At 42.6% G+C, this 26,210-nt stretch overlaps 1 protein-coding gene across 3 annotated transcripts in view; it reads right to left on the minus strand.

The window, feature by feature from the left end:
- Window positions 1-8,312: 8,312 nt before the first annotated feature.
- Window positions 8,313-26,210, minus strand: part of RBM33 (RNA binding motif protein 33) — a 93,346-nt gene continuing 75,448 nt past the window's right edge. For 2 of the 3 annotated variants that reach the window (XM_083579286.1, XM_083579284.1), the window contains exons 18-19: window positions 17,439-17,527; window positions 8,313-16,831 (exon numbers count right to left, since the gene is read on the minus strand). In XM_083579286.1, coding sequence (XP_083435412.1) covers window positions 16,783-16,831; window positions 17,439-17,527 — 138 coding nt within the window. In that variant the 3' untranslated portion in view covers window positions 8,313-16,782. Of the gene's footprint in view, window positions 16,832-17,438; window positions 17,528-19,764; window positions 22,486-23,563; window positions 23,602-26,210 lie in introns of those variants that run through there. The other variant, XM_083579285.1, reaches the window with a different exon arrangement.

A 26,210-nucleotide genomic window follows, 5' to 3' on the forward strand; every position in this document is an offset into this window, starting at 1 on the left:
CGTTAGAGCTATAGTAACTGCTTGTACTGATTTTAAATGCAAGAGGAGAGCATACCTGCATATCACAGGCTTGTATTTGAGGAACGGGAATGTGTCTTGTGTGGGGACAGTCCTTCTTCTTTGGCAATCACTCGTAGCCGAGTAAGGTTGTCTTCCATAAACACGGTTTTAACAGTGAGTCCGTAAGTGACTGTGGAGGACAATTCTGGACCCACACGTCCTTCCACAGTGGGGACATTGGGTTCCAGGCGGGAGTTGATCACGGTGTGGATTTGCCAAGCGTGCCTTCCTCTGAGCACGTTTCTCCCTTGCGTCCTGAGTTCAAGTGTCTTCAAAGCCCATGACACCTTTGTTCTCCAACTGGAGCGCTCACAGGCCAGTGTTTCCTAGTTGTTGGTGTTTATACTACATTTTAAAATACTTTTTCATATGTCCTGGTAATAGCCGACAGATAATAGTTTGTGACAGAGAGGACAGAGGCACCATTTCCCACAATGATGTCCTGTTTCTTGCTGTCTTCTCTGATCAAGGATAGTTTGTGTGGGGTTTTGAAACACTTCCAAACCTGGCAAAATCTGAACACAGTGCAGTGACAGTATGCAAACAAATCCGAAGCAAAAACACCTCTGCCATTTCTCTAAAACCACCTTCCCCCAACCTGTGACCTTATAAATGTTGGATTTAAACTCTCACGTGCCTTATTAGTGAAATCACCCAATGGGTTCCAAAATGGCAGTCAAAATAGGTTTCGACAATGGTCGGTGGGGGCCTGGAAGTCTTGTGCCTTCGTTCCTGTCCGAGGATCCTGAAGCCAAGAGGCTGTTGGCATCCGGGGGTTGAAAGGCCAGCTGGCTAGCCCCCGGCTGGATTGTCTCCTTCTCAGCCGTGCCACTGCGAAGATCCATCGACCTCTGGCTCCAACATAAATCAGTGAGTCAGGCCTCCTAGACTTGAGCACACTATACGCAGCAATGTGAACGGCACATCAGAAGAGGCTGAGGCTTGTGGATACACACTAAGAACTACGGATTTATTAATCATAAATCAAGACACACAAAAAATGTCCTCTCTCCTTGCCGTCTTCTCGTAGAGAGAGTCAAAACAAAAGCAATACAGCGGAAGTTCCGCTTACGCCAGCAAATTGTGCTGGAATATAAACACACATATGACACGCAACAATCCCATGTCTGCAACAAAAAGTGGAATGGAATCTTCCACAGAGGCCTCACAAACCATACTGGGTTTCATTTGCATGATAGGGATTGGCACTGGGAGTTGGACTCTCTAAGCCAAGTTTCCTCAAACTCGGCCCTCCAGATGTTTCTGACTCCCATGATCCCTAGCTAGCTGGGCCAGTGGTCAGGGATGATGGGAATTGTAGTCTCAAAACATCTGGAGGGCCAAGTCTGAGGAAGCCTGCTCTAAGCCATGGGTGGGGGACCTGTGGCTCCTCCAGGTGTTGTTGGAGTCCACCATCACTGACCTCTGGATTCTGATTGGTTGTGGGGGGGTCCAACAATTTGGGGAGAACCACAGGTCTCCCAGTTCTGTAAAGTTTAGATCAGTTAGAGTACCCCCTGCACAGGCTGTGCATTGGTGCAGAGGTGTGTTCTGTTTGCATCTCAGCCAGTTTTACAGCTGCCTAACTCCAATCCCACCTTTATTGTTCAGTATTAGACACTGCCTAATTTAAAAGTTAATTCTAACCTTAAATCAATTAGCGGGGAAACCACAGCCCATTTGCTTTCAGTCAGCCCAGAGGCCAAGTGAGTGTTAGAATTCCTGCTCCATGATTGCAGTCATGGGATTTTTGTCTTTCACATGATGGTATATCTTTTGACTCCACAGAGTGGGAAGTGATGGAGACAGGATGTTTGTGTTACTGTGTTCCATGAAGTGGGACTATTGTCCTTTGTTTTTTCTCTCTTTGCTGTCTGATGCTAGAGAGAGAGGGAGCCATGTTGCAGTGCTCCGTGTGTGTTTATATGTAAATAAAGTAGATTAGCCAAAATGTTGAGTCGCTGAGGTCTGTAACACATGATACACAAACTCTGCAGATCCCTAAGTGTGCCGGTGTCGGTTGGCATCGGTCACTGTGATGTTCGGGCAGAAGAAAGCTTATGAAGCTCCCGAACAATTGACCAGGAGGGAGAGAACATGCCAGTTGGGCATGTGTCTCTGCCAGGGTCCTACTCGAGTGTAGGCTGAACTCCTGACAGTGAGACCACATGCTGCATGCTGTAGAAAATCCGCTTTGATTTGTGTTGTGCTTTGCAAACTTTGTTGTGTTTGGCAGGGCAAGGGGGAAGAAAGTGGTGGGTCTGGAGAACCAGCAAAGCATTTATGACAGAGGTGGGGAGCAGTTCATACCATCGTGCTGGCTGGGGCTCATAGGAGTTGTAGTCTAACAACTTGAATGATGGTCAGGGGTGCCACGGGCAACACTGCCCTCTGTCCCTCTTTCTTTCCCTCCCTCCTCTGATGCCCTCTCGGGTCTCTGCCTACCCCAAGCTTGCACAGCTGTTTACTGCAGCAGTCCTGGCTACAAGCTCCACAGGCGAATGGTGCTTCTGGGAGGGGATGGTGAGGGACCGCTCAGAGACCAGGGGTGACAGGGGCAGCTCAGACCCCAAAGGGCTCCCAAGGAGAGGGGAGAGGGGGTGAGGGGGTTTGGAAAGGGGTGAGGGGCTGCCAGCTCTGCAGGCAAGGGTGACATAACTGGGCTCTTGAGCCCCACAGGGATGCTGCAGAAAGAATGCAGTTGGTCAAGGGAGCCGTGAACTCAAAAAGGTTGAAAACCTCTGAACTAGAGGATTAAATGCTCCCTGTCCTCAATTTCTCATTCACCGTCCTGCTGCATGTAGGAACACAGGGAAACTAGGTGGCAAACTGGAAATACATAGATTGCTGTTTCCACGTCCAGGATCAATGAGTCAATTACCTGTTCTGGGCGACATTCCTCTACCTCCGGTATATGTCGTCTAGGTACTTCTTCATTCATCTCTGTCACTAGAGGCCCCAAATTTAGATTTTAAAGGAAGTTTTTTCTAGATCTTTTTGCTGATTTTATTCTTGCATATTGTATACTGTCATACATATATATGAATGATTATAAACATGTAAATCTAGGGAAGAATAAAAGAAAAGTCAATAGGGACCAAGTTTTGATTTAGAAAGACATTGAGCCACCAACAAATGTAATATTCAAGAAAAAAATTACTGTGTTGGCTATGCACAGGTGCAAAGTCTGGAACAAACAAATATCTAAATAATTGAAAATTGAAGCAATTTTTAAGAGATCAGTTTATACTGCAACCTCAGTTCTTTGCCCAGGACAGACTCCTAACAGATTTCATGCAACTTATGGAAGCCAGTGTTGATTCTCCCACAAGGCATTTGGGGACAGGATCTCCAGGAATGAGTTCAACCCAACTGCTAACCATGAGGTAGCCATGATAGTTAATTTACTATAGGAATGGAAGAGACATTTAATTTAGTTTTCATTTAGTGGCACTCTTACTTAATTCACACTTCCCAAAATACGAATGAAAACGCAGCTAGCCTTCGAAAACCCTTTTCTCTGTGAACTGTGCAGTATGAGCCCACCCCCTAATGCAGGGGTCAGCAAACTTTTTCAGCAGGGGGCCAGTCCACTGTCCCTCAGACCTTGTGGGGGGCCGGACTGTATTTTGGAAAAAAAATGAATGAATTCCTATGCCCCACAAATAACCCAGAGATGCATTTTAAATAAAAGCACACAATCTACTCATGTAAAAACACCAGGCAGGCCCCACAATCACCCAGAGATGCATTTTAAATACCGTATTTTTCGCTCTATAAGACACACCAGATCATAAGACGCACCTAGTTTTTGGAGGAGGAAAACAAGAAAAAAAATATTCTGAATCTCAGAAGCCAGAACAACAAGAGGGATCGCTGCGCAGTGAAAGCAGCAATCCCTCTTGCTGTTCTGGCTTCTGGGATAGCTGCGCAGCCTGCATTCACCGCATAAGACGCACACACATTTCCCCTTACTTTTTAGGAGGGAAAAAGTGAGTCTTATAGAGCAAAAAATACAGTAAATGGACACATTCTACTCATGTAAAAACATGCTGATTCCTGGACCATCCGCGGGCCGGATTGAGAAGGTGATTGGGCCGGCTCCCGGGCTTTAGTTTGCCTACCCATGCCCTAATGCATCAATGACATGTTGCAGAATACACCTATACAGTGGTACCTCGGGTTAAGCGCTTAATTTGTTCCAGAGGTCCATTCTTAACCTGAAACTGTTCTTAACCTGAAGCACCACTTTAGCTAATGGGGCCTTCTGCTGCCGTCGCGCCGCTGGAGCACGATTTCTGTTCTCATCCTGAAGCAAATTTCTTAACCTGAAGCACTATTTCTGGGTTAGAGGAGTCTGTAACCTGAAGCGTATGTAACCTGAAGCGTATGTAACCTGAGGTACCACTGTACAACAAAACAAAGCAGAACCCAAGTCTGGAACGGCTCTGGGAAGCTGCCGTGGTATGGTTGCTTTCAAATGTCACCTCCCCTTCGTCTATCCTTTGCATGTGTCCCTTGAACCCCCTTACAGCAGCTGGGGCAAAGGGGGGTCTTTTGCTGATTAAAGCCATGGCTGCTCGAGAGCATGGAATATTTCCTGCTGCAAATTATGCAAATCTGCCCTCCCTGAGATAAAAAAGACCCATCTAAGAGATCTCACCCCATTTCTAATCAGGAAGAAGGGATGGATTTTGGCATCATTCCAGGCACCAACTGGAGAATCAGGGGAGGGCTGCGGGGGGAATGTTTAACTAATTGGATATCCCAGGAAGGGTGGAAAGACCAATGACTTGGCTTAGCAGCATGACACCCAGCTCCTAATGTGCCAGGGAGCTCATAGGTGCCAGCTTAAGTCATAGGGGAGAAGCTAGCATTATGTAGACACCCCAAACCACTCTTGGCCTGAGTGTCCTCTCCAGGCCTCCATCCCTTTCTGAAGCCCTTTCATCAGTTGCATTCAGCATGAGAGCCCATTTTGCCTTTTAAAAAATAATAATAATTTTTTTTCCAAGAGGAGGTAATTATTTCTCGACAATTAGGTCCAATCAGTTCACCTTAAGCAGCTGGCAAGTATATAATCATTCAGCCTCATTTGCAACCATAACGGCCTTTTAGCTGCTGTAATTTTCAGGTGCTTGTGACCACTTTAGTCACAAACTCGAAGAAACGCAGGCGAAAGTGGGGAGGAGAGGCCGGGGCCCCATGTGTGCAGGGGTGGGGGTGTGGGGGAAGGAGAAGGAGGGAGGGAGCCAGCAGCAGAAAAATGATGGACACTCTAAAAACGGATCTTAAATGAAAACGAGGGTCCCCGACCACCCGCTGACCGAAACAGAGTGATTGAGGGTTTGGCTGATGAGACATGATGCAGCCACAGCCCCTCTCCCGGAGAGGAGCTGATTTCTCGTCCAAGATGTCGTTGATTAAATGGGACACATGGGCAAGGTGGATGGGGGGGGGGGTGCAAACAGGAGGAAAGAGAAAGGACATAATATTTCAGTTTACTAGGTGTCTGTTTCTCTAACGTAAACTACTTTAGGAAAGGGCTTATGAAGGACTGTGAGAACAAACTCCCCCCAATTAAGAAGAGCTATAGCCACGAAGAACTGGCTGGAGTATGGGTTTTCTCTCACTAACACAGAAAAGTTGGCCCTGTGTCCCACGCCGAGGGCCTTCTGGCGGTTTCCTCGTTGCGAGAAGTGAGGTTACAGGGAACCAGCTGGATGGCCTTCTCAGTAGTGGCGCCTGCCCTGTGGAACGCCCTCCCACCAGATGTCAAGGCAATAAACAACTACAGTCATACCTCGGGTTGAAGTAGCTTCAGGTTAAGCAGACGCGCGGACACAGGTTGCATTTGCTTCAGGATGCGAATGGGGCTCGGGAACGGATCCCGTTCGCATCCAGAGGTACCACTGTATTTTACTTTTAAAAGACAACTGGCCCAATCACCTTCTCAATCCGGCCTGCGGATGGTCCAGGAATCAGCATGTTTTTACATGAGTAGAATGTGTCCATTTACTGTATTTTTTGCTCTATAAGACTCACTTTTTCCCTCCTAAAAGGTAAGGGGAAATGTGTGTGCGTCTTATGGAGTGAATGCAGGCTGCGCAGCTATCCCAGAAGCCAGAACAGCAGGAGGAATCGCTGCTTTCGCTGCACAGTGATCCCTCTTGTTGTTCTGGCTTCTGAGATTCAGAATATTTTTTTTCTTGTTTTCCTCCTCCAAAAACTAGGTGCGTCTTATGATCTGGTGCATCTTATAGAGCGAAAAATACGGTATTTAAAATGCATCTCTGGGTGATTGTGGGGCCTGCCTGCTGTTTTTACATGAGTAGATTGTGTGAGTCTGTTTATGGAAGTTTTTAATGTCTGGTGCTGTATTGTTTTTAATATTTGGTGGAAGCCACCCAGAGTGGCTGGGGAAACCCAGCCAGATGGGCGGGGTATTAATAATAATAATAATAATAATAATAATAATAATAATAATAATGTAGCGGCAGGAGAAACGTGAGTACTCCATCCCTAGCAAAACTACCCATCATTTGCTCTGTGTAGGTAGGGATTTTTTATCATGTAATAAGCACTGCACTCACCTGTGGGGTTCTTGGGGGTGATCCAACATCAGGGGCGGACGGCAGACTTTGCTTCCTCTAAAGGTCATCTGCACAATGGAGAAAAAGGTCTGTTTCTAACTGCATAGCACTGGTTCTGCTTTCTGCATAGGTACAACATGGCCTCTCTTGGGCTCACAGTAGATGCAGGCCTAGCCACTGTCTTGTTGGTACCAATTCACACCTGTAGTTTGTTCAGGGTGCTGAGTTGCCAGATCCCCACTCCCTTCACTGATGTATGGTTCCCAGAGCAGTATAACGGTTCCCAGAGCTCTGTAGCTTTGTGAGGGGAATGAGGATCACTCCACAGGTCTCAGCACCCTTAAACTACAACTCACAAGGTTCTTTGGGGGAAGCCATGCCTAGTGAAAGTGGTATCGTAGTGCTTTAAATGCCTGGTGGGGATGTGGTTGTGGTGAACATGGAAAGAGAAGTATCTTACTTTGGCTCATCAATTAGCTAGTGGGGGGAAATGAACCATTTAAGGTGTTCATGTCACCATCATCACCACCATTAAATTCATATCCTCACAAAGGAGCCCAGGGTAGCAAACCCAAAAGGGGATAAAACAATAAAAGCATCTCAAAAACAATTGCAGTAAAAAAGCAGACTGGGAGAGATATCTACTTCAAATATGGCTCTCACATATTGTAGGCGTGAGTTGCTTTTAAGTGTATGAGCCAGCCACAAGCGGAAAGGTTTACGGACCTGTGAAATCTTGCAAACTTTCTTCTTACAACGGTCAAGTTCTGCTGCCACCTAGCGGAGACACGCTGGTAACACAACCATTGCCAAACCAATGGCAGGGGTGGGCAAAAGGTAGATCGGGATCTACTGTGGGGGGGGGGGTTGCAGTAGATCTGCAGGAGTTTCTGACTCCCAGTTGTCCAACGATACCTACCACCAAAAGCCACATCCTAAATTAGGCTTCGGAAACAAGGAACGCTGGGGGGCAGGATCAGGAGCGGAGCATATGCTCAGAGGCACCCTGTCCTTAATTCTAAGTATGATGCCCTCTCTTCAAAGCCACTTGTGATAGGGAAGAAGTAGTGGACTTGCAACAGGGAGTAGACGGGGTCAGTTAAAGCCCAGGAGGTTAAAGGGCTGTTTATTGGAGGCAACCAGGGAACAATAAATATATTTACTTGGTGGCAGCGGTGAAGCTAAAATGATGGAGGCGTTGATTTGGCTGGATGTCCATCTTGCCTCATTTCTCTTTCACAACAGCAAAGTCATATTCACCTTATTTAGTCAAGGGTTTTCCTACCTCACAGGGTTATTGTGGGGGCATGTCAGTATAGGATAGGCTGCCCTAAGCCCTTGAACTATGGCAAGCAGAGCTTCTGAAATACAGTGGTACCTCAGGTTACAGATGCTTCAGGTTACAGACTCCGCTAACCCAGAAATAGTACCTCGGGTTAAGAAATTTCCTTCGGGATGAGAACAGAAATCGCACGGCGGTGGTAGCGGGAGGCCCCATTAGCTAAAGTGGTACCTCAGGTTAAGAACATTTTCAGGTTAAGAACAGACCTCCAGAACAAATTAAGTTCTCAACCCGAGGTACTACTGTACTGTGAAAAACTGCATTCATATTAGAAAACAAGTTTTACTGCATGTCAAATAAACCACAGTGCACAAAAACAAGGTACAATGAAAGGACTTTTATTTGCACATTTCAATTACATTTGGATGCGTTTTAACTGCAGGACAGCTGAAATCTGGAATCCAATCTTTTCTCTCTCTTTTTACACTGGTCATTCCTGAGAAGTCATGCATTTTTACATTCATATCACATTTACAACCTCCAGAGAACTCTTCCAAGGCAAGAAGGAATTTTGAAGCAAAAATGCACACAAGATTACATGTAACAAAATGAGCTGCAAAATAACTTGGGTTGTTGATTCTGTAGAGAACATGAGGAGGCGAGAAGCAGACCCCACCCCACCCCTTGAAGTCACTATCATGTCAGAGCTGTCTCTTGCATTTATCCTAATAAACACAGTCCATATCAGAGAAATACAAGTCTGAACGGCATTGCTTCTTGTGCTCAAGCTGTATACAGTATTTCACGAAGTTACAGGATAGGATCACACCACAGCAATCGTAATAAATGGCTCAAAAGGTAAACACTATTGCTACGTGAGAAATGTTATAGAACTACTCCTACCACTGAATTCAGAAATTCAGAGAGAATTAGGAGAGCCTGCAAAAAGGAAGAAGGGAAGGAAAAGGTTAATAACAATTCGTTCTCCCAGGCCTGCCAAAGGTACCACTCTCCTGTTTGGGTAAGGAATGCAAATAAGTGGAATGGTTAAATCATATATCCTCCCCATTTTCTGCAACACACATTGTTCCTAAAAAGAAGCAAACCTGTAAAGAAAAAGATTAGTTGCACCTCGGAAGCAGCTAATGCACCTGCAAACATTAAAATGATATTTTAATATCGGTAGTGGTGCCCTGTGGAACGCCCTCCCATCAGATGTCAAGGAAATAAGCAACTATCTGACTTTCAGAAGACATCTGAAGGCAGCCCTGTTTAGGGAAATTTTCAATGTTTGATGTTTTATCATGTTTTTAATATTCTGTTGGGAGCCGCCCAGAGTGGCTGGGGAAATCCAGCCAAATGGGTGGGGTATAAATATATTATTATTATTATTATTATTATTATTATTATTATTATTATTATTATTCAAAGGGATGTGGAAACACCTCTGTTCCATCTAAAATATTGATACAAAGTGCCTTGTTAGTGAAATGGCCAAATGGATTCCAAAATAGAGGCTCAGCAATGGCTGGAGGAGCTTTAGAGTCTTGCGCTTGGGGTTCCTGAAGCCAAGTGGACTCTTAGGGTTCAAGGAGGTTTACTTCCATGACAGGGGAAGGTCCAGAGATTGGGATCCTCCAGAGTGGAGAACCTGTGGGCCCTGCAGATGTTGCTGCACTACAGTTCCCATCAACCCTGACCAGTGTCCATGTTTGCTGGGGCTGATGGGAGCTGGAGTCCAAGAACTGGGGCCAACGGTTCCCCAGCGGTGCCCTAAGCGGAGAGCAAACACCGCTGGCACTTCTCAGGGGTGGAGTTCTATTTGCTCCGCATGTTGCAAGCTGGGTGTGGAATGCCTCCCCTGTTTTCCTTGCAAGGCAATGGGCAAGGCTACCATGTTGCCTTAGCCATTGCATTTGCTTCCATGCAAGATCCTCCCAGGCCTCACAGTGAAGGAGTCGGAAGCAGCAATACCATTTGGGAGAGGAGAGCAACCAACAGGCATCACAAGACTTCAGCATGAGGCGTAGGAGATCCTTTGTCTTGAGCTGAATGATCTGGCTATACGATGGTCATAGCAACTGGCAGGGGTCTTTGTGTGTGTCAGCAGAGTTACACTGACACCTTCCCGAATCACTCCACACCCTGCTCTCTCACAGGTGTTCCAAGAACTTAAATAGGTTTCTTAGATCTGCAATGGTCCAGGAGGAGGAAAACTAATGTGTTCAACTTATTGGGTTGTACGGGTCTCCTAAATAGGAAGAAGAGCCGTGGAATTAGATGACAGCAAAGAGGGATGCAGCTCTCTTCTTAAATAGCTATATGGGAACGTAGTAAATCTGTGTTGGACAGTGGAAAGTCATGGCCCAAAAGGATGATACCCCCCTTTTTTATTTTTCTGTAGTTTAACATATTTTTATTAAAGATTTATTGGTTTACAGAGGTATGTGCAATGTCTGTTTTTTCAAGTTACATTTTCTACAGATGAGTTTCATTTGAGATGACACCCCCTTATGAGGTTTAGCTAACTGGATGGCCTTGGGCACATGTCTAATATGTCCAAACGTTATATTTAAGGTGCTACAAGCCTCTTTGTTATTTTCTAGAGCAGATTAACACTACTACCTCTGTGGAAATAGCCTCACAAAGGCCGCTTTATCGGTCGGGGTATTATTATTGAGGGTCAATGAGTTAAGAACTATAAAGCATTTTGTGAATTGGAATTGAAAAGTGCTACAGTATAAAAAGTAAACCCAGGCATGGACCAAAATCTAAACTATTATAGTGTTTTTTTAAAAAGCTTAGACAGCATAAGATGCATTAGCCCAAAGGTTTGCTGTGAATGAAGTGTTTAATGCATCAGTTGTATCTGTAAAAAGAAATATATTTATTTCCAGGTCAAAGCTTGGGGGCAGGCAGGAATCAACTCCCCAGTGTCCTATACCTGTAAAGAAAGTAATCCGGTTATTGAAAATAAAAGTTGTATTTAATTGTAGTTATGCAGAAATCAGAGAAAGAAAAAATGCTACATCAGAGTTAAGATGCACAAATAATCAGATAAATCTGATACAATTTTAGAGTTAACAGATAAATATGATACAGTTTGAGAGTTAACAGTGATCCTCACCGAATGAACAGATAACATTCCTACTTTAACTCATTAAAAAAAAAAAATACCCTACTAGATGCTCCATTTAATTGGGTTTTATGGATTTAGCTTCCCAGTTTGTCAGCATGTGCTAATAACCTCTAACAATGACCTTCTGAAAAATCAGCAAGTGTTCACAGGTTGCCTTCTTTTTATCGGATCTACATCCAACCCAATGAGGAATAGAGGCAATTCATTATTATTGTTATTTCTTTAGAGAGTTGACCTTCTACACAAAACTTTCATGTAATGTGAAAAGTGACACTTCTCCCAAAGGTGAGCATGGAATAAACCCGCTGAATATCCCCCACCCCAAGAGAAATTCTCCCCAGACAGAAGTATAAATACCAGAAGCTGGTATACATGAGATTCAATGTGAATCAGTGGTATGTAAATAAGCCCTCCAGGCTTATATAGGTAGCTAAACGAGCTCGTTTTTTAAAAAAAGATTAAATAGGTTATCAAAAAAAACCTTACGTAAAATCCTTAGGATTTAATACTACTGCAATAATCCTCTTATAGTTATTGGGATTATAAATTCATCCTGATATATAAAGAGCGATGCTAACGCAACATTCCACAGGTAAGCCCTCAACAAGTCAGGAGTCTAGAGGTACCCTACGGCTTAAAACCCAATTGTAACCCTTGGTTGTCTCTTAAGGAAATCTTCATTTTGTCCAAAATTGCTGCTGCAAAATAAAGCTAAGAAGACAGTAAGACAGGTTATATAAGCAAGTGATCAAAGAAAGACACAAGAAAGGGTTGTCCATCAGTGAGGTATGAGAGGCCAGTAACTTAAAGGCTTTGCGTAAGCGCTCATGTAATGGAAGGCCAATGGAACAGCGCAATACGGGCGTCTCCCCACTTATGCACGTCGGACTCATGCGTGACTGGGTATATGCACAACACTGGGAAATAATAAACTAAACTGATTAAAACTGAAAAAGGCACAAAAGTGGCCTCAAAAGATTGGGAAAACTGCAAAAATGGCGCACAAAGAGTGGAGAAAACAGCTATCTATTCCAGGAGCCTTTACACTGATCTTTGAGGCCTATGGGGAGTTGGAATTTGAGAAAGGAGGGAGCGACTGTGGTAGAGTTTGACGGATCTTTGGCAGAGTTTTCACTATGTGATGCTGGTTTTCTAAAGGGGTTTTCCCCAAGGGTTTCCAGAGGTTCAGAGGATGTTTACAGGCTTCATAGGTGATGTCCCCCCCCCCACAACCATATACACAATTTCACATATACACGCAGTACCCGGGGACGTGACCCCTGCGTTAAGTGGGGAGACGCCTGTATAACATCCATGGGACTATCAGCCTATCCAGGAAAGACAAGGGTTAAGGAAGCACATCTCATTCCCTTTCCACATGCTAGCGAAAAGATTCTTGGGCAAGTTACAAGGTTCTCCAGATGAAGAATATAACGGTGGAATTTGGAAAGGAAGCGTAGCAAAAAATAATTAAGCTAAAATATTTAGTACTGAGCTAGTATCTAAAGTGTACCCCATGGATCTAAGTCAATCTGACGGCCATCTGATGCCAGCTAAAAATGTCAGGCTATATCTTTGGGAAACTGGCTGTCAAGGCTGAGATAAGATAAGTTGCAGATAAAATGTGGTGAAACTAGAAAGAGCAAGTTTTCAGTATCAATTCTTACCGGGAAAAGTATCACCACAAGGTGACATTAGCTCTTCATTTCTTTAGCATTGGCCACTTTGGGTACATGTTCCCATGGTAATGACACATGGTACCATGAAGATCAGCTTCAAACAATGTGCTCCCTCCTGATTTCCCCATGTGGGGCTCATGATAGGAACAAACAACCAATGAAAAATGAAGGGGAAATGTCATCTCATGCCAATATTTCTCCATATAGATGATCATATAGACTCACCCTAATTCTATTCATTAGTGATTGAGACTTGCCATATATTTTGCGGTATTATACCACCAACAGGCAAGGACTGGGATCCTGGGGCCTGCCAGATGTTGTGTGACTCCAACTCCCATTGGCCTCACCAGCATGGCTAATGGTGAGGGATGATGGGAGTTGTAGTCCAGCAACTTATGGAGAAACAAAGATTCCTCACCCCTGACCAAGGGAATGGAAGTCAGAGGCCAGTTATTCCTCCTCCTCCTTTTTGGTCTGTGGGACATTAGAACTATTCAAAAAATCTATTGTGATGTGGGTTGTAGATTGCAGCAACATGTATTTTATATATTGTTCCCTAGCTAATTAAACTTTATGTTTAGCCTCTATAGTTCAAGGTCCGAGCATTAGGGGGGGGAAACTGCTATTTATAAACTCACTTAAGTTGAGTATCTCTCCTTTACGCTCAACATTATAACAAAAACTCTTTTGATAGTTTGAAGGAGTGTTAAAACACAATACGGATACAGGGAAGATAGGTGCAAGTTCCCCTGACTCGTCTGCATCATGAGAATGAAGTAAACAACCTCCATTTCACAGTCTTGATAGAAACACTGTTATCCATCAGGTAAATATATTTCATAAATTAAGGTTACCAAAACCTAAAAAGCTCCCTTGCCCAAATTAAAAACACACAAACCCCTGTAAAAACGACAGATACTCTATTTCCCATTTAGCTTATTTACCGTATTGGTCATTGCTATAAAACCATAATTTCTATTCCAGTATCACATGTAAGTTGGCTGCACCTTTTTGTTAGCAAGGACATGAACTGAGGTATACTAGGAAATGTTGCAAATTTAAGTGAAAAGAAAAAAAACGAGGGGGGGAAATATTCCACTGATAGTTTTCACTGGCTAAATATCCATTCCAGGTTTCTGAAAGTTTATGGACAAATAATACACAGGTCAGGATATATGTATTGACTTACTAGCATCTTTATAAAAAAAAAAGTTGAAGAGTTACACCAAAAAAAGAACATTTATGGAACTTCTTCCACTCAACTTCGATAAGACAACAACACCCCCTTCCCCACCAAATAAGCTTTGATGTGGCTGAATTTGCAAGCGCAGGAAGAGCTTCATTTACATTTTGTTTAAAAGTCCCTTATTTACATAATACATTAAATGCAATTCTTGCATTTCACATCTTATTTCAAATGCATGATACAGAAAGAACAAGATAATGGTTGCAACAGATCTTCTACAAAAATTAAACTGGGGAAACATTGTACAAAGGACAGGGCCTCCTGTTCTTAGCTGTGATTTTGCTTTTGTGGACAGCACGTCAAAAAATGGAAAAGAAAAGGGAAAAAAGAAATAAAAGCCACACTGTGATCCTGCCAACATATCTGGTTCCAAGTGAGCATTAATCAATCAAGATATATTACTACACTCAACCCAGAGGCTGGGTGCCTGCCACCCAGATCACAGGTTTTGCGCTGATAGGGGAAAGAATTGTACGCTTCTCTCTCTTTCTATAACCAAACAGGAATGTTCCTGTGTTGAAATGCTGTGTGTGTGCATGCACACGCACACTGCATACACTATAGCCTGTAACAGATGAGGTCAGACAAACGTGTCTACACTTTACTCAGACAAAAGCACAAACCGCATTAAATGCCATACCACAGCCTATGGACACAGAGGTTTGAAACCTGTAAACAGCTGAACAACAAAACCTCACCATTTCCTTAAGCACAAGTCCCGTTGACACCAGCAGATCTGAACTGTAAGCTTAGGCACCATGAAATCCGCACATTTACAAAGCCAAACCAACGAAGTCTTGCTCGCTACGGAGCTCAGCTCATTAAAGTTGCCCACATCCCAGGCAGTTCAACCACCACCTTGACCAATCCGCTGCTGTTTTTTGTTTTCTGCCAAGTCTATTATTTGTTACTGAGAAGCTGTAGCTGCACAGTGGGATGAAGATCCAAGCTTTGTGAATAATTTTTAAATCATCCCTAAAAGGCAGGCTTAGCATCTGCACAAGGACCAGAGCTGACTTGGGAGGTAAGTACAGTCCGTTCAGTTATGAACAATGCTTGATGCCTGTAAACCTTTGAAGCGCTCTTGAGCAGAGGGAAACTAAGCCATCCATCGTGAACTAAGACTAAGAAGCAAAAATGAAAGGCCTAAGACAGCAAAGGAAAACAAAACTCACCCCGACAGCATGGCTCTGTGGAGACTTCAGAAGGAGCAGGAGGGTGCTTACTAGCTAGTCATTAAAAACACAATTAAAATGATCAAACTTTTACTACTACAGCACCCTAATAAAGCTACTCCTGCAATATTTCCAGAAGGGAAAGAAAGCAATTTTGCCATTAAACGACATGACAATATTTATAGCTTAACTGCTTCATCTTAATTCAGAATTCAGTTTTTAAAATCCTACCTGTATATAGAGTTTGGTTTTTTTAAAAACAAACCAGTCCATAATTTCACATAAAATGCAAGCCTTAAATAGTATTTTTAAATGGTAATTCTTTCTCCTGCTCTAACATTTTTATTCTAGCCAACACGCACGCAAACACACACACACACACACAAAATGCTTGTAGTTGCTTTGTAATTACAGATTATTATCTGTAATTTTGCCATTCTGGCAGTTGCCTAATATATTAGCACTGAAAAATATTTCTAGAGGAAGCCCTCTCTCTCCCCAAAAGACATCGGGGTACAAAGGAGCTTTTGGTAACAAAAAGATCCCTTCCTTTGGAAGAAACAAGCAGGATACAATGAAAAAAGCTTTACTTCTTACATAAAACACAGTTTCCTTGAAGCCTGCACATAATTTTTAGCTCATCCTGGCATCCCATGGAATAAAAAGTCTTTGTAAGTTCAACTTGTTCAATTCAACAGCCTCTGCCATTATGCAGTCTTTGCTGAAAATTATTATACCAAGAAAATCTCAAGGAAAGATGCTAATCAAAATAATGGTACCATTCATAACAACCTGCCAGGAATGACTCTTGTTTCGCTGAATACTACTACTAGTGTTATATTGAATGTAAACATGTACAGGTTCCCACCCCCACCCTGACATCCTGCAATCGCCTTTGAAGGCAATCTAAGATATATAATAAAAGAATGCTAATAGTCCTGCCTTTCAGATACCCTGGGAAGGAGAGACTTGTTAAGCCAGGAGAAGAAAAGGGGAAGGTTATTCCTACAAGGTGATGTTGGAAAGGGGAAAAGGTTGAGAGCATGCACAGTACTTCATATTGTTGGCTTCACCTCACTGGGAATAAGAGCTTTCAAGAATGAACTCTTGGAAAAATACCAACAAATTACACAGCCCATGTTTTATTCTATCTACTTAGCTAAAAAAATATCCAGATAGGTATGGACACCATCTCATTCCAACACCCCACATGGAAGATAAGAGCAACCATTATCAAATATTCTTTGCTATGAAGAAGCATAAAAAAATTCAAAGTTAGTGTTCTTTCAATCTGAGTCACTGTGATCATATAGTACATTTCTCAAAAAAACACCTGTGTACGCACATTTGTGCACAAGGACACGAGACCTATAGCTCCATGTGTCAACACGGTAAAAGAAAGCCAATACAAAACTCTCCGTTTCTGGATCCTTGTTAACTCTAGCTTCCACTGCAACAAAGATGCTGTCTGTAGTGTCACAGAGTAGTCTGAAGTTTCAGCGGGGCACTGCAAAGCTGGCATTGGAGATCGCGAAGAGATCCTGTCTTGCGACTTCCTTCAAAGGAAGCTACATGTAGAAGAACAGACCAATTGCGTTCAGCAGGTCACTCCACTATCAGTGCCACGTTGATGTGGGACAAATCTATCATATGCCTAAGAAGAAGGTCAACAGACAATGGTCAAGGAACACGTTTTCTACAAAGAGCACAATAGCTTAGACCATTAAGTGAAACTAAGGAACCTTACTTTCTGCACATTTCTATCATAAGTCCAAGACGTGTTTCAGACATCACCATGTCAGTCTAATAATCCATGGTTTACTGAATGACATGCAAGCCAAGTCCTCCCTCCTTGCCCCCCATTTAGGCGCCTGACTTCAGGGCTTGTTAATCAAGTTTCCTCTGAAATCCAAAGAGGGAAACCGTGGTTTAAGTGCTGCTTGCACTATAGGTTTCCAGGCCAGATATCATGGGAAACTGGTTTAGCTGTGTGGAAGGCCCACAAAGAGAAGAAGCAGGGGATTAAATATTTGTTTATGATCATAAATGTAACACTAGAGCAGCCCTACTGGATCAGACTAAAGGCCTACCTAATTCAGTATCCCGTGTCTCACAACAGCCTATTGGAAGTTCCCAAAGTGGACATGGCTTAAGTGAAACAATTCTCATCTCTTTAAGAAGACAAAAGGCTCTTGTCTAGTGGTTTGAGTAGAATGCGCCTAGGATATTTTAGATATGGCAAAATTAGAATTAATATTTACCTGTGAAACTTCTGTTGAAATTTCAACGCATCAGAGGGCTCTTTAAATTTTGCGATGGCCTTCCGCTGTTGAGGAAGCATCTGTAAACTCTATGGAAGACAACAAGAAAACCACCTTATATTGCTTGCCTTTTAAAAGAACACCAGAGCTTTGAGTTATTTCCCTTCTCTACAAAGTGGAATCAGGCTGCTGCAGAGAATCAGAACATCATGGCTGGAATCTCACCACTTGCTAGTTGATTGAGAAATCCCATCCCTTATTCCTCTGGCCGGCCCCCGGCAGTCCTAACATGCAGCAAAAATAGGCAATTGATTGAGGCCTTTGGCCGAAATGATCATATAAAGCAGGGGTAGATATGTCAAAGGCACTGGTAGTCTCTAAAAATCTGATACTAGAACTGAAGACCAGAGTCCCAACAAAAGCATGTTTACACATACCCAGGTTTCTTGCACATACACACTCAACAGCTTCTCATGCTAAGTTTAAAGGGTGTTCCTGAAGTTGTCCTGAATGTTGGTGACCTGCTGTGTTGCACGGGGTACTTGTAAAGAGGCAACTTTGGAAGCCTTTAGATGCGGGTATAAGGAATTGTACATTTTATGAGCTTTGCCCAGACTTGGATTCTAATCATTTGAAATATTTATGCAGTCTCATTATGAAGCCATCCTCAATCAAGCTTCTGGGATGGAGAGGGGACAGCTGTTTCAGAGAGAATCAGGGTAGATTCACACTATCCCACCCCCAACTTTGAGAAGCAGCTTAAATATATAAAAAACAGTGAAATTAATGAATATAAAACAAACAAGGCCCAAAGGTATCATTTTATCTGCTGTTCTTGAAAAGAATAAACATACAGTTCTCCCCAAAGATGGACAGTTGGTAGCTTCTTCAATGAACCTGAACTCAGTGGGTTTATTTAGGTGTTATGAGAATAGCCCTGATTCTGTGGTACCAAATCAAAAAGTGGCTGGAAATTTTTGTGGTGTGACAGATAATCCAAGTGCATCCCAATCTGTTAATGGCTGTATTTAGACCGCTCTTCTTTAAAATAGAGTAAACAGGCTTAAGAAACCTCACATTTCCCCAGACTGGAGAAACACAGATACACCATAACGGAGGTTCAATTTTGGTGGAACTCCTGCACCAGAGCTTTCCAAACTGTGTGCCGCGACACTTTAATGTGTCAGTTGCAGTGTGTAGGTGTGTCACAGAAACACTCCTCGTGCTCCTCCTGGAGCTGGAAAGGAGTTAGTTTAACCTCCAGTTTGCTACTAAAATTGAATTACCATATGGCGAAATGATGCAGGTCTATAAAATGTGTTACCAACATGAAAAGTTTGGAAAGCTCTGCCCTATACTACAGAACAATTAGCTGTATAATTAATCCTCCACCACTCAAACCATTCTAGACACCAGTTCTCCAACTTTCTGTGGAATACTTGAAAGACAGCTACTGCAGAATTCTGCTAGTTTTGAAATCTGAGCTTTCCATCTTGTAAGAATAGTCCTGTTTTCAGAAAGCTACTTACAGGTTCTCCTGATTATTACTATGCAGCGGTACCTCGTGTTACAGATGGGATCCGTTCCGGAGGCCCATCCGTAACGCGAAAAGCCCGCAACTCGCAGTGCGATTTGGTGCTTCTGCACATGTGTTGAAACCCAGAAGTAACCCATTCTGGTACTTCCGGGTTGCCACGGGACGCAAGATGAAAACACACAACCTGAAGCGGATGCAACATGAGGTATGACTGTATTGTAAGTAGCAGACACAATACTGCTTGCATTAGCAGCAAGTCTTATGTCTTTGGAGGATGCATAGTGCTACTGTTTCAACCTTTTCCTTTGCTAATTTCAAGTTCTCAGAGGATACTGAGAACCCATCAAAGTCAGGTAACCAATGGCTGCTTGGTTAACATGTTTAGAATCAGGCTAAACAAAAAATTTTTTTTCCTTCCAGTAGCACCTTAAAGACCAACTAAGTTAGTTCTTGGTATGAGCTTTCGTGTGCATGCACACTTCTTCAGATACACTTCTTCAGATACACCCTGAAGAAGTGTGCATGCACACGAAAGCTCATACCAAGAACTAACTTAGTTGGTCTTTAAGGTGCTACTGGAAGGAAAAAAAATTTTTTGTTTTGACTATGGCAGACCAACACGGCTACCTATCTGTAACTAGAATCAGGCTAGTTGAACCCAAGACCAATTACTGCAAGTACTGTTTCTTTACTATAGACATAAAACAGAGAGTGTACACCCAGGCTTTAATACACAATGACCAAAGCTGGACTACAAACAAAAAAAAGCAGAAATCTTTAACACCCATCTTGAATACCAGTCTGGAAAGCAGCTATTTATTAACAGGACTACTAGCCATCAGTTGATTACAAGTTTATTACAAGAAGCAAACTATGACTCATAAAGTAACAGCAAAAAACTTAGATAAATATTTGCATTTAAAAATAACTACCCAATTTTTTTTTAAAAAAAAATCAGGGCTTGCAGAACTTGAAAAATATTCTGTACAGAAACACATTTGTTCCATCAAATGGTGTGATTAATCACTGAGCATAATTTCTCTTTGCTACTCAGAAATGAGGAATACTGGGCTAATGAAATTCCATTTTCAATTAACTTTCTTTGAAGTGGGCTTACACCCATCAAAATTAAGTAAGCAATTATTTGTTAGGCCCCAAGACTAGTTGCAGACGTTCTACTCATACATGTAAAGGTAGATTTACAGGATTACTTTATGAAATAGCACACTGCAACTTGGTGTTTGAATTATCAGCTGGCCACTTGAATATTTGAAAACCACCACCACATTTCTAATATCATGCAAAATAATCTTGCATGCCCATTTATTGCTAAATAATGATAGACAAACAGGGATGAAAACAATGGCTTTAGACATTCTAGTATTCAAACAACAATTCAGGAAAACAGTGCCGCATACAACCAGTTACACATATTAAGTGAAATAAAAACAATTGAATTTGCTTGTATTCTTTTGTACAAGTATCAAGAAAACTAGCTGGAGGCAATTGTTTTGGTAATGTGTGGATTCTGCACTGCTATCTTTAAACAAGTTCTGGACAATGACTGTGTTCCGGTGTAACAATAAATCATAATATAACATGACATGCATTAACTGCTTCCCTCACCCCTCTTTCATCTGCAACGAACCAAGGTTTGTGCTATGTCCAAATTGGGAACTGTGATTAGTTTTAAATGCAGCTTTTCTGAACAAGCCAGGATTTTGAAGCACAGTGTGGAAGTTGAATTGTTTTGTAAAACCACGGTTAAACAAACCACAGTTCCGTTCTGAACATAACAATAAACTGCAGGTACTGGAAAATGGAAGGCAGTGCTTCCAATCTCCTCACAGCCGCCTTGCGGAAGGAGAAGGGATGGTATGAGAACCGTTCATGTGGCAACAAACCATAGTTTAGTGTTATGTCAAAACACATCCATTCTCTCAAAATATTTATTTCTGCTAAGTTCAGAGAGCAAGTGACGATGTTATGGAGTGAAAAGAAATTAGTCAATTAGTTGTTCATTTTGCAACACCATTATCCGAAATGTCTGCTCCCAATGGGCAAAATTCCTACAGGATGAACTGATGTTCCAGAAGGTGAATGACATGTAAAGCTATTTCAGTTCACACTGCAATTATATCAACTTCTAAAGCTCCTCCCAAGTGCTTCTAACAGCTCTTCCTGATGCTGGCTACGGAGTGCTTGTTTTAACTCTTAACACGATACAGAAATGTTTATTTCCCCCAATGCATGTAAATTGGTCCTGAGAGACAAGGTGGATTTTTGGTTTTTTACATAACCAACACTCATTTCTACCTGAACACTTCTGGAATGAATACAAGTTTCTTTATGAACCCATTCATAAATAAATGATCACACATTTTCATGGGAATCAAAAACATTGAAAGTGTGTGAAAAGAACATGTAATCTGTGACCTATATACATATCATAAGAAAAATTAAAAAATTAAACACAAATACCAGCAGTATCCATTGGTCTTCACAGATAAAAGAAAAATGCCTTTCGTCTTATTAGGATTTTTTTAAAGCTCTTAAGTAATAAATTTAACAAAGGCCAACTTTATATCTGAATAAGGCTTCTGATGCTTGCTATGAAACCTCACAGAAAGTTTAATGAACACAAAACAAACCGAAACCTACTTTTTTTTTATTCTTAGACACCCACTTTAGCTTAGCAACTCTGGTAGAGGGGTTCTCTTAACATCCTTATAAAATGTATTGATGGTTGGTCCTTGTGTTCCTTTATGTAACAAAAAATAGTCAGCAGCTTGAACACTGCAACAAAGCCTATTCTTATTCTTATTTAAATGAATACCTCCCAATCATGGCACTTTTATAGCAAACACTGTTTAATCTTAAATTTTTACAACAGGAACCCGAGTAAACAAAGTTGTGGGGTTCGGCATCATGACTTAAGCTGGGCAGGAATTCTCAGCAATAACTTGTGGAAAACAGAACGTGGGGGGCAAAAGATGTTTCCTCAAGTCTGCACTCTTTCATCCCCCTACCCCTTTTTTCGGGTATGTGCCCCATTTTTAACAGCAGGAACACTATTCAGTCTGCTAGGTCATTCCCCCACTGCCAACATATAACTAGGTAAATGAAATTCTTTGTAAAGTCAATGTTCGTCACTGTACACTGAGTTAAAAAACATGCTTACAAAAACAGAAGCCATTTGCATTTAGTTAAAGTATCTAGGATGGGATTTTGTCTCCAACAGAATAGTCACTTATGGTGGAGAATTCCTTCTTCTCCCTGAAGGGAATGGCATGCTTAAAGGTCCACATAAGTCAACAGGAGGGACAAGTAACCATAGGAGGTCATTTCCCCGTCAGCGACATGCAGCAATTCCTCCTGTGTCAACTGGTGCTCTCCCCTCTCCTGAAACTTCTTCGGCCCTGCTGCTAATAACTGATTCTCACAACCAAGTTAGGTGTCTCTCTCTCAACTACCGCAGGACATCCTCCCAGTGCTTTAGCCTCCAGCCTCCTGTGACAGCCAATTGAGGGAGAAAAGAAGAAGCTGTATTTAGCTGTTGCGCCATTTTTCAAGTCAACATTCTATATAAAACTCTCTGTGTAGACAGAGCTGGTGATATGGATTAAACCAGGGGTGAAGAACCTCCGATTGGGGGAGGCCAAATGCGGTGGTCAAACCTATCTAGCCACTGGGGCTCTCCTCCAACGCACTGCATTAATTCATAGTCAACCCAGGGCCACTTTGTGCAAAACCGCCCCAAAATCAGAGAGCCAAGCTGAGTGTACAGTGGCACATACTTCCATGTTTTGAGCGCCTGGGGTCTCAGGAGAGGGAAAGGTAAGTCCTAGCCTTGGGGCTACTGAAGGGCATGGTGAGTCAAGTATGTAAGCTGGCCATCCCACTCAACTCTGGATCTGTTTTGTTCAACGAAGGTATCCAAACACTTTAAGGGGAGCTGCCAGTAAATTTTCACTTTGGGCTCCCTGCCTGTTCCAACTCATGATCCTTGCACCATACTGCCCATTGTGTTAATTATTTGGCGTTTTTAATTAACTTTGCCAAGTTTCTCAGTGGCATTAGCTAACAAGACTTAGAATGGTTTCCAAGTCACAGGATGAAATCTTTAGTGCTAAGCACTTCTGATAGGAAATATATTATTCTTTCAGATTTTTTTTAAAGCTCATTCCTTGTTAAGTGAACATTTGATTCCTTGCACAGATTCTCTCTCATTTACCTCTTGCTGCCTGAAGGAACATTCTCTTTCCTAAAGGACTGTGTTCTCTTTATGCATTTTGAGCTTTGTTTTAAACAGTGCGACTTGCACAAACAATGTTTATTTTCTTTATTTTAACTCAAGTCTCCTTATGATTTAAAGGAAGAGTATACCATATCAATTTCTTTTTAACAATCATTTATTACTTTCTTTTCCAGGAGACTCTGCTGTGAGTTCCTGTGGCCATAAGCCTGGCAAATTCAAACAGGAAAATTATTAATGTTTTGAGTAAAATGCTTCGTTTTGTATGATGAAGAAATTAAGATAAAGTTCTTATACTAAGTAACTTGATCCAACTATTAGCTAATAACTTACTGGACCAGCGTCTGCTTTGGGGCTTCCAAATACAGGTGCTAGGAAAACACATAAAATGGAGTTAAGTCTGCATAGCTTGGTTACATTATTATAGACTGTTCAAATTCCACTTGTGGAATACTGTAACAGAAGCATCATTTTAACCTTCAAGCACTAACCAGAACAGTTGTTCTTCTAATATTCCATAGAATACAGAGATGTATTTTGTATATATAGCACTGTGTTTCAAAATGACTCCACAAGAGTCACCGGTGTAGGTTTCAGCTACCCGTGAATTGCACACTTCCCTTCGAAGTGTTCTCTCCTAAAGTTTCTTTCCAGCTTTAAGTATCTGTGTACATCTTTTTAGCAGAAACCTCCATCTATAAAGCCAGTTTCAAACATTCATTCACACAATAGCAAGGCCAACAAACTTTGGCTTTTAGCTGCATGGGGTCATCATGGGCATGGAGCTGGTCAGCCCTATTCTGTTGGCAACCGTCTGCCTGAGGAGACTTTAGGCATAAAGTCAAATAGCTGGAGAGTTACAGTGCCTGCTGTGGCTGTAGAGACCAATAACAGGAGATGCATGTTTTATCGCAGGTGGCACAAATGAAGGCGTCTGGTTTTGCTGGTACGGGTGCAGTGTGGAGTTTCACTGGTCAGTCTTAAGACCAATGGTATTCACCTCTTCGCTCTCCCTGTTTGTTGAACTTGCAACCTTTTCATGGAAAGCATGTGTTCTGCCACTGAGCTATAACCCCTCCTGATACAGGATTGCCTAACCCTGACTCAGAAGGCTCCTGGAACGGGCCTGTGCACAGACCCAGAAATTTCTGCATTGTAAAGTCTTCCCTCCTCATGTCCACAGAATAATGAAGAATATCCTACTGTAGTGTGACAGAATGGAAGGGCAGAGCAATGCAGATAGGAGCTGGCTTGAGTCTCAAAGCAGGCAACACCCATGGTTTCTATGGTTTCCCCTGCACCAGCCACACTGGAAGAAGGCTGGCTGTTGGCAGCATGTCTAGGGGGGGGCTGCACTCCAGCAACTATACTAGGCATCCAGAAAAGGCTGGAGTGGATATCTGGGGAAAGAGATGCCCCCGGTTAAGCCAAAGAAATTGGTGGCCACATTCTCTCCTCTGACTGTTAGTCCTGCCCACCTCCGCTGTCGCTTTCCACCTTGGTAGATATACCATTTTTCCAAAGCCCCACTCTGTCCTTTTTTAAAAAATAACAACATATTAATTTTCAAAAAGCAAAATTAAAAAATCCCACAATATAAAAACAGTATAAAACAAAACAAATTAATCATAGCAATTCAGATCATAAATCTTAACTCGATTGACTTCCCTCCACTCCCCCTCTTGGTTCCATTGTATTAGCTTATTCATGCACGTTCCTAGAGCCTTATATACTTAATAATCCAATCTTAAAACCTTAAAAGCCCCACTCTGCCCTGGTCTTCTGTTGAAGGCCAAGAACAAGCGATTGCTTCTCCACCCCAAAGAGCTTCTGTCCAAGAATACAAAACAAAAGTTCCACACACCAAATTACCCCCAGTCATTCTTTCTATCATATTCAGGAGCTGATTTCAAAGAGAGGCAGAGGGAGAGTTATTGTAAGGACTGGAATTGACTTAAGGTTGGATTTTGCTTACTGTGTCAGGAGTGCGTGCAGGAGCCAGGCCCTGTGACCAGTAGGACTCCGCAGGACTGGGGCCTTCCTAAGTTTGTTCTGAAGAGGCAAGGCGCGGCCGCACAGGTGAGGCCGATTGGTAATTCACAGCACCTGGTGGCAAAAGCCAGGAAGGGATCTAAGGTCAGCATTTCCCTTTGGCTTTTTGCCACAGCAACATGTTTCCTGCCTTGCTGCGTTTGGCTCCTTGATTCTTGATCCTTGGACCCTTGACTTCTTGACTCCCGGCTCTCTGACCCTCAAACTCTTGGCTTCCTGACTCCTGGCTTCTGGACTCTCGTTCCTGCTCCCACCCCGCTATCTTGTCCTCAGCCGGGACTTCTACCGCCTGTGAACCAGACCGTGATATACTGGTATTTTGTTCAGGTACTGAATATTCCTGCTGGACTGAGCACAAACCTTGTGTAGGAGTGGGGCAAAAATAGAGTCCACCAATACATGGAAATTGTGTTTTTATCTTGTATTTTTATACTGTGAACCACCCAGATATCTGCAGATGAAGGGTGGTATAAAAATTTATTTAATTAACAAACAAACAACCAATGCTGGGGGGGGGGGCGGAGATGAGGCAATCTGTGTTTTAAGTTGGTTCCAGGCAACCTGCAAGGGAGCTAGGAACAGTTTTTCCATTTCTAAAAAGTAAGGTGTAAAGACTCAGGTTTGTAGGGATGCCAGGCCACTTGTGTGTAGCCCCTTTTTCACTTGGGTAGGAGATGTCGGGCTACACTCTGCGTGTGGTCAGAAGCACTTTTGTATATTCCAGTTGGACAGGACCAGCTGGGTTATTTGTGGATTGCACTCTCAACTGCAACCAGTTTACTCCTAGCTCAATGCATTCTGGAAACCAAAGGATAAAATGCAGGAGGTGACAAGGCACTCAGCATCGCCAGAATTCACCACCCCAAACTTCTGGCCCATCTTAATTCCTGCAATAGTCTTATTTATCTGAAGCATTTTTACTAAGCAC

The sequence above is a fragment of the Podarcis filfolensis genome (assembly GCF_964270895.1).
Source record: "Podarcis filfolensis genome assembly, chromosome: 12".
NCBI lineage: Eukaryota > Metazoa > Chordata > Lepidosauria > Squamata > Lacertidae > Podarcis > Podarcis filfolensis.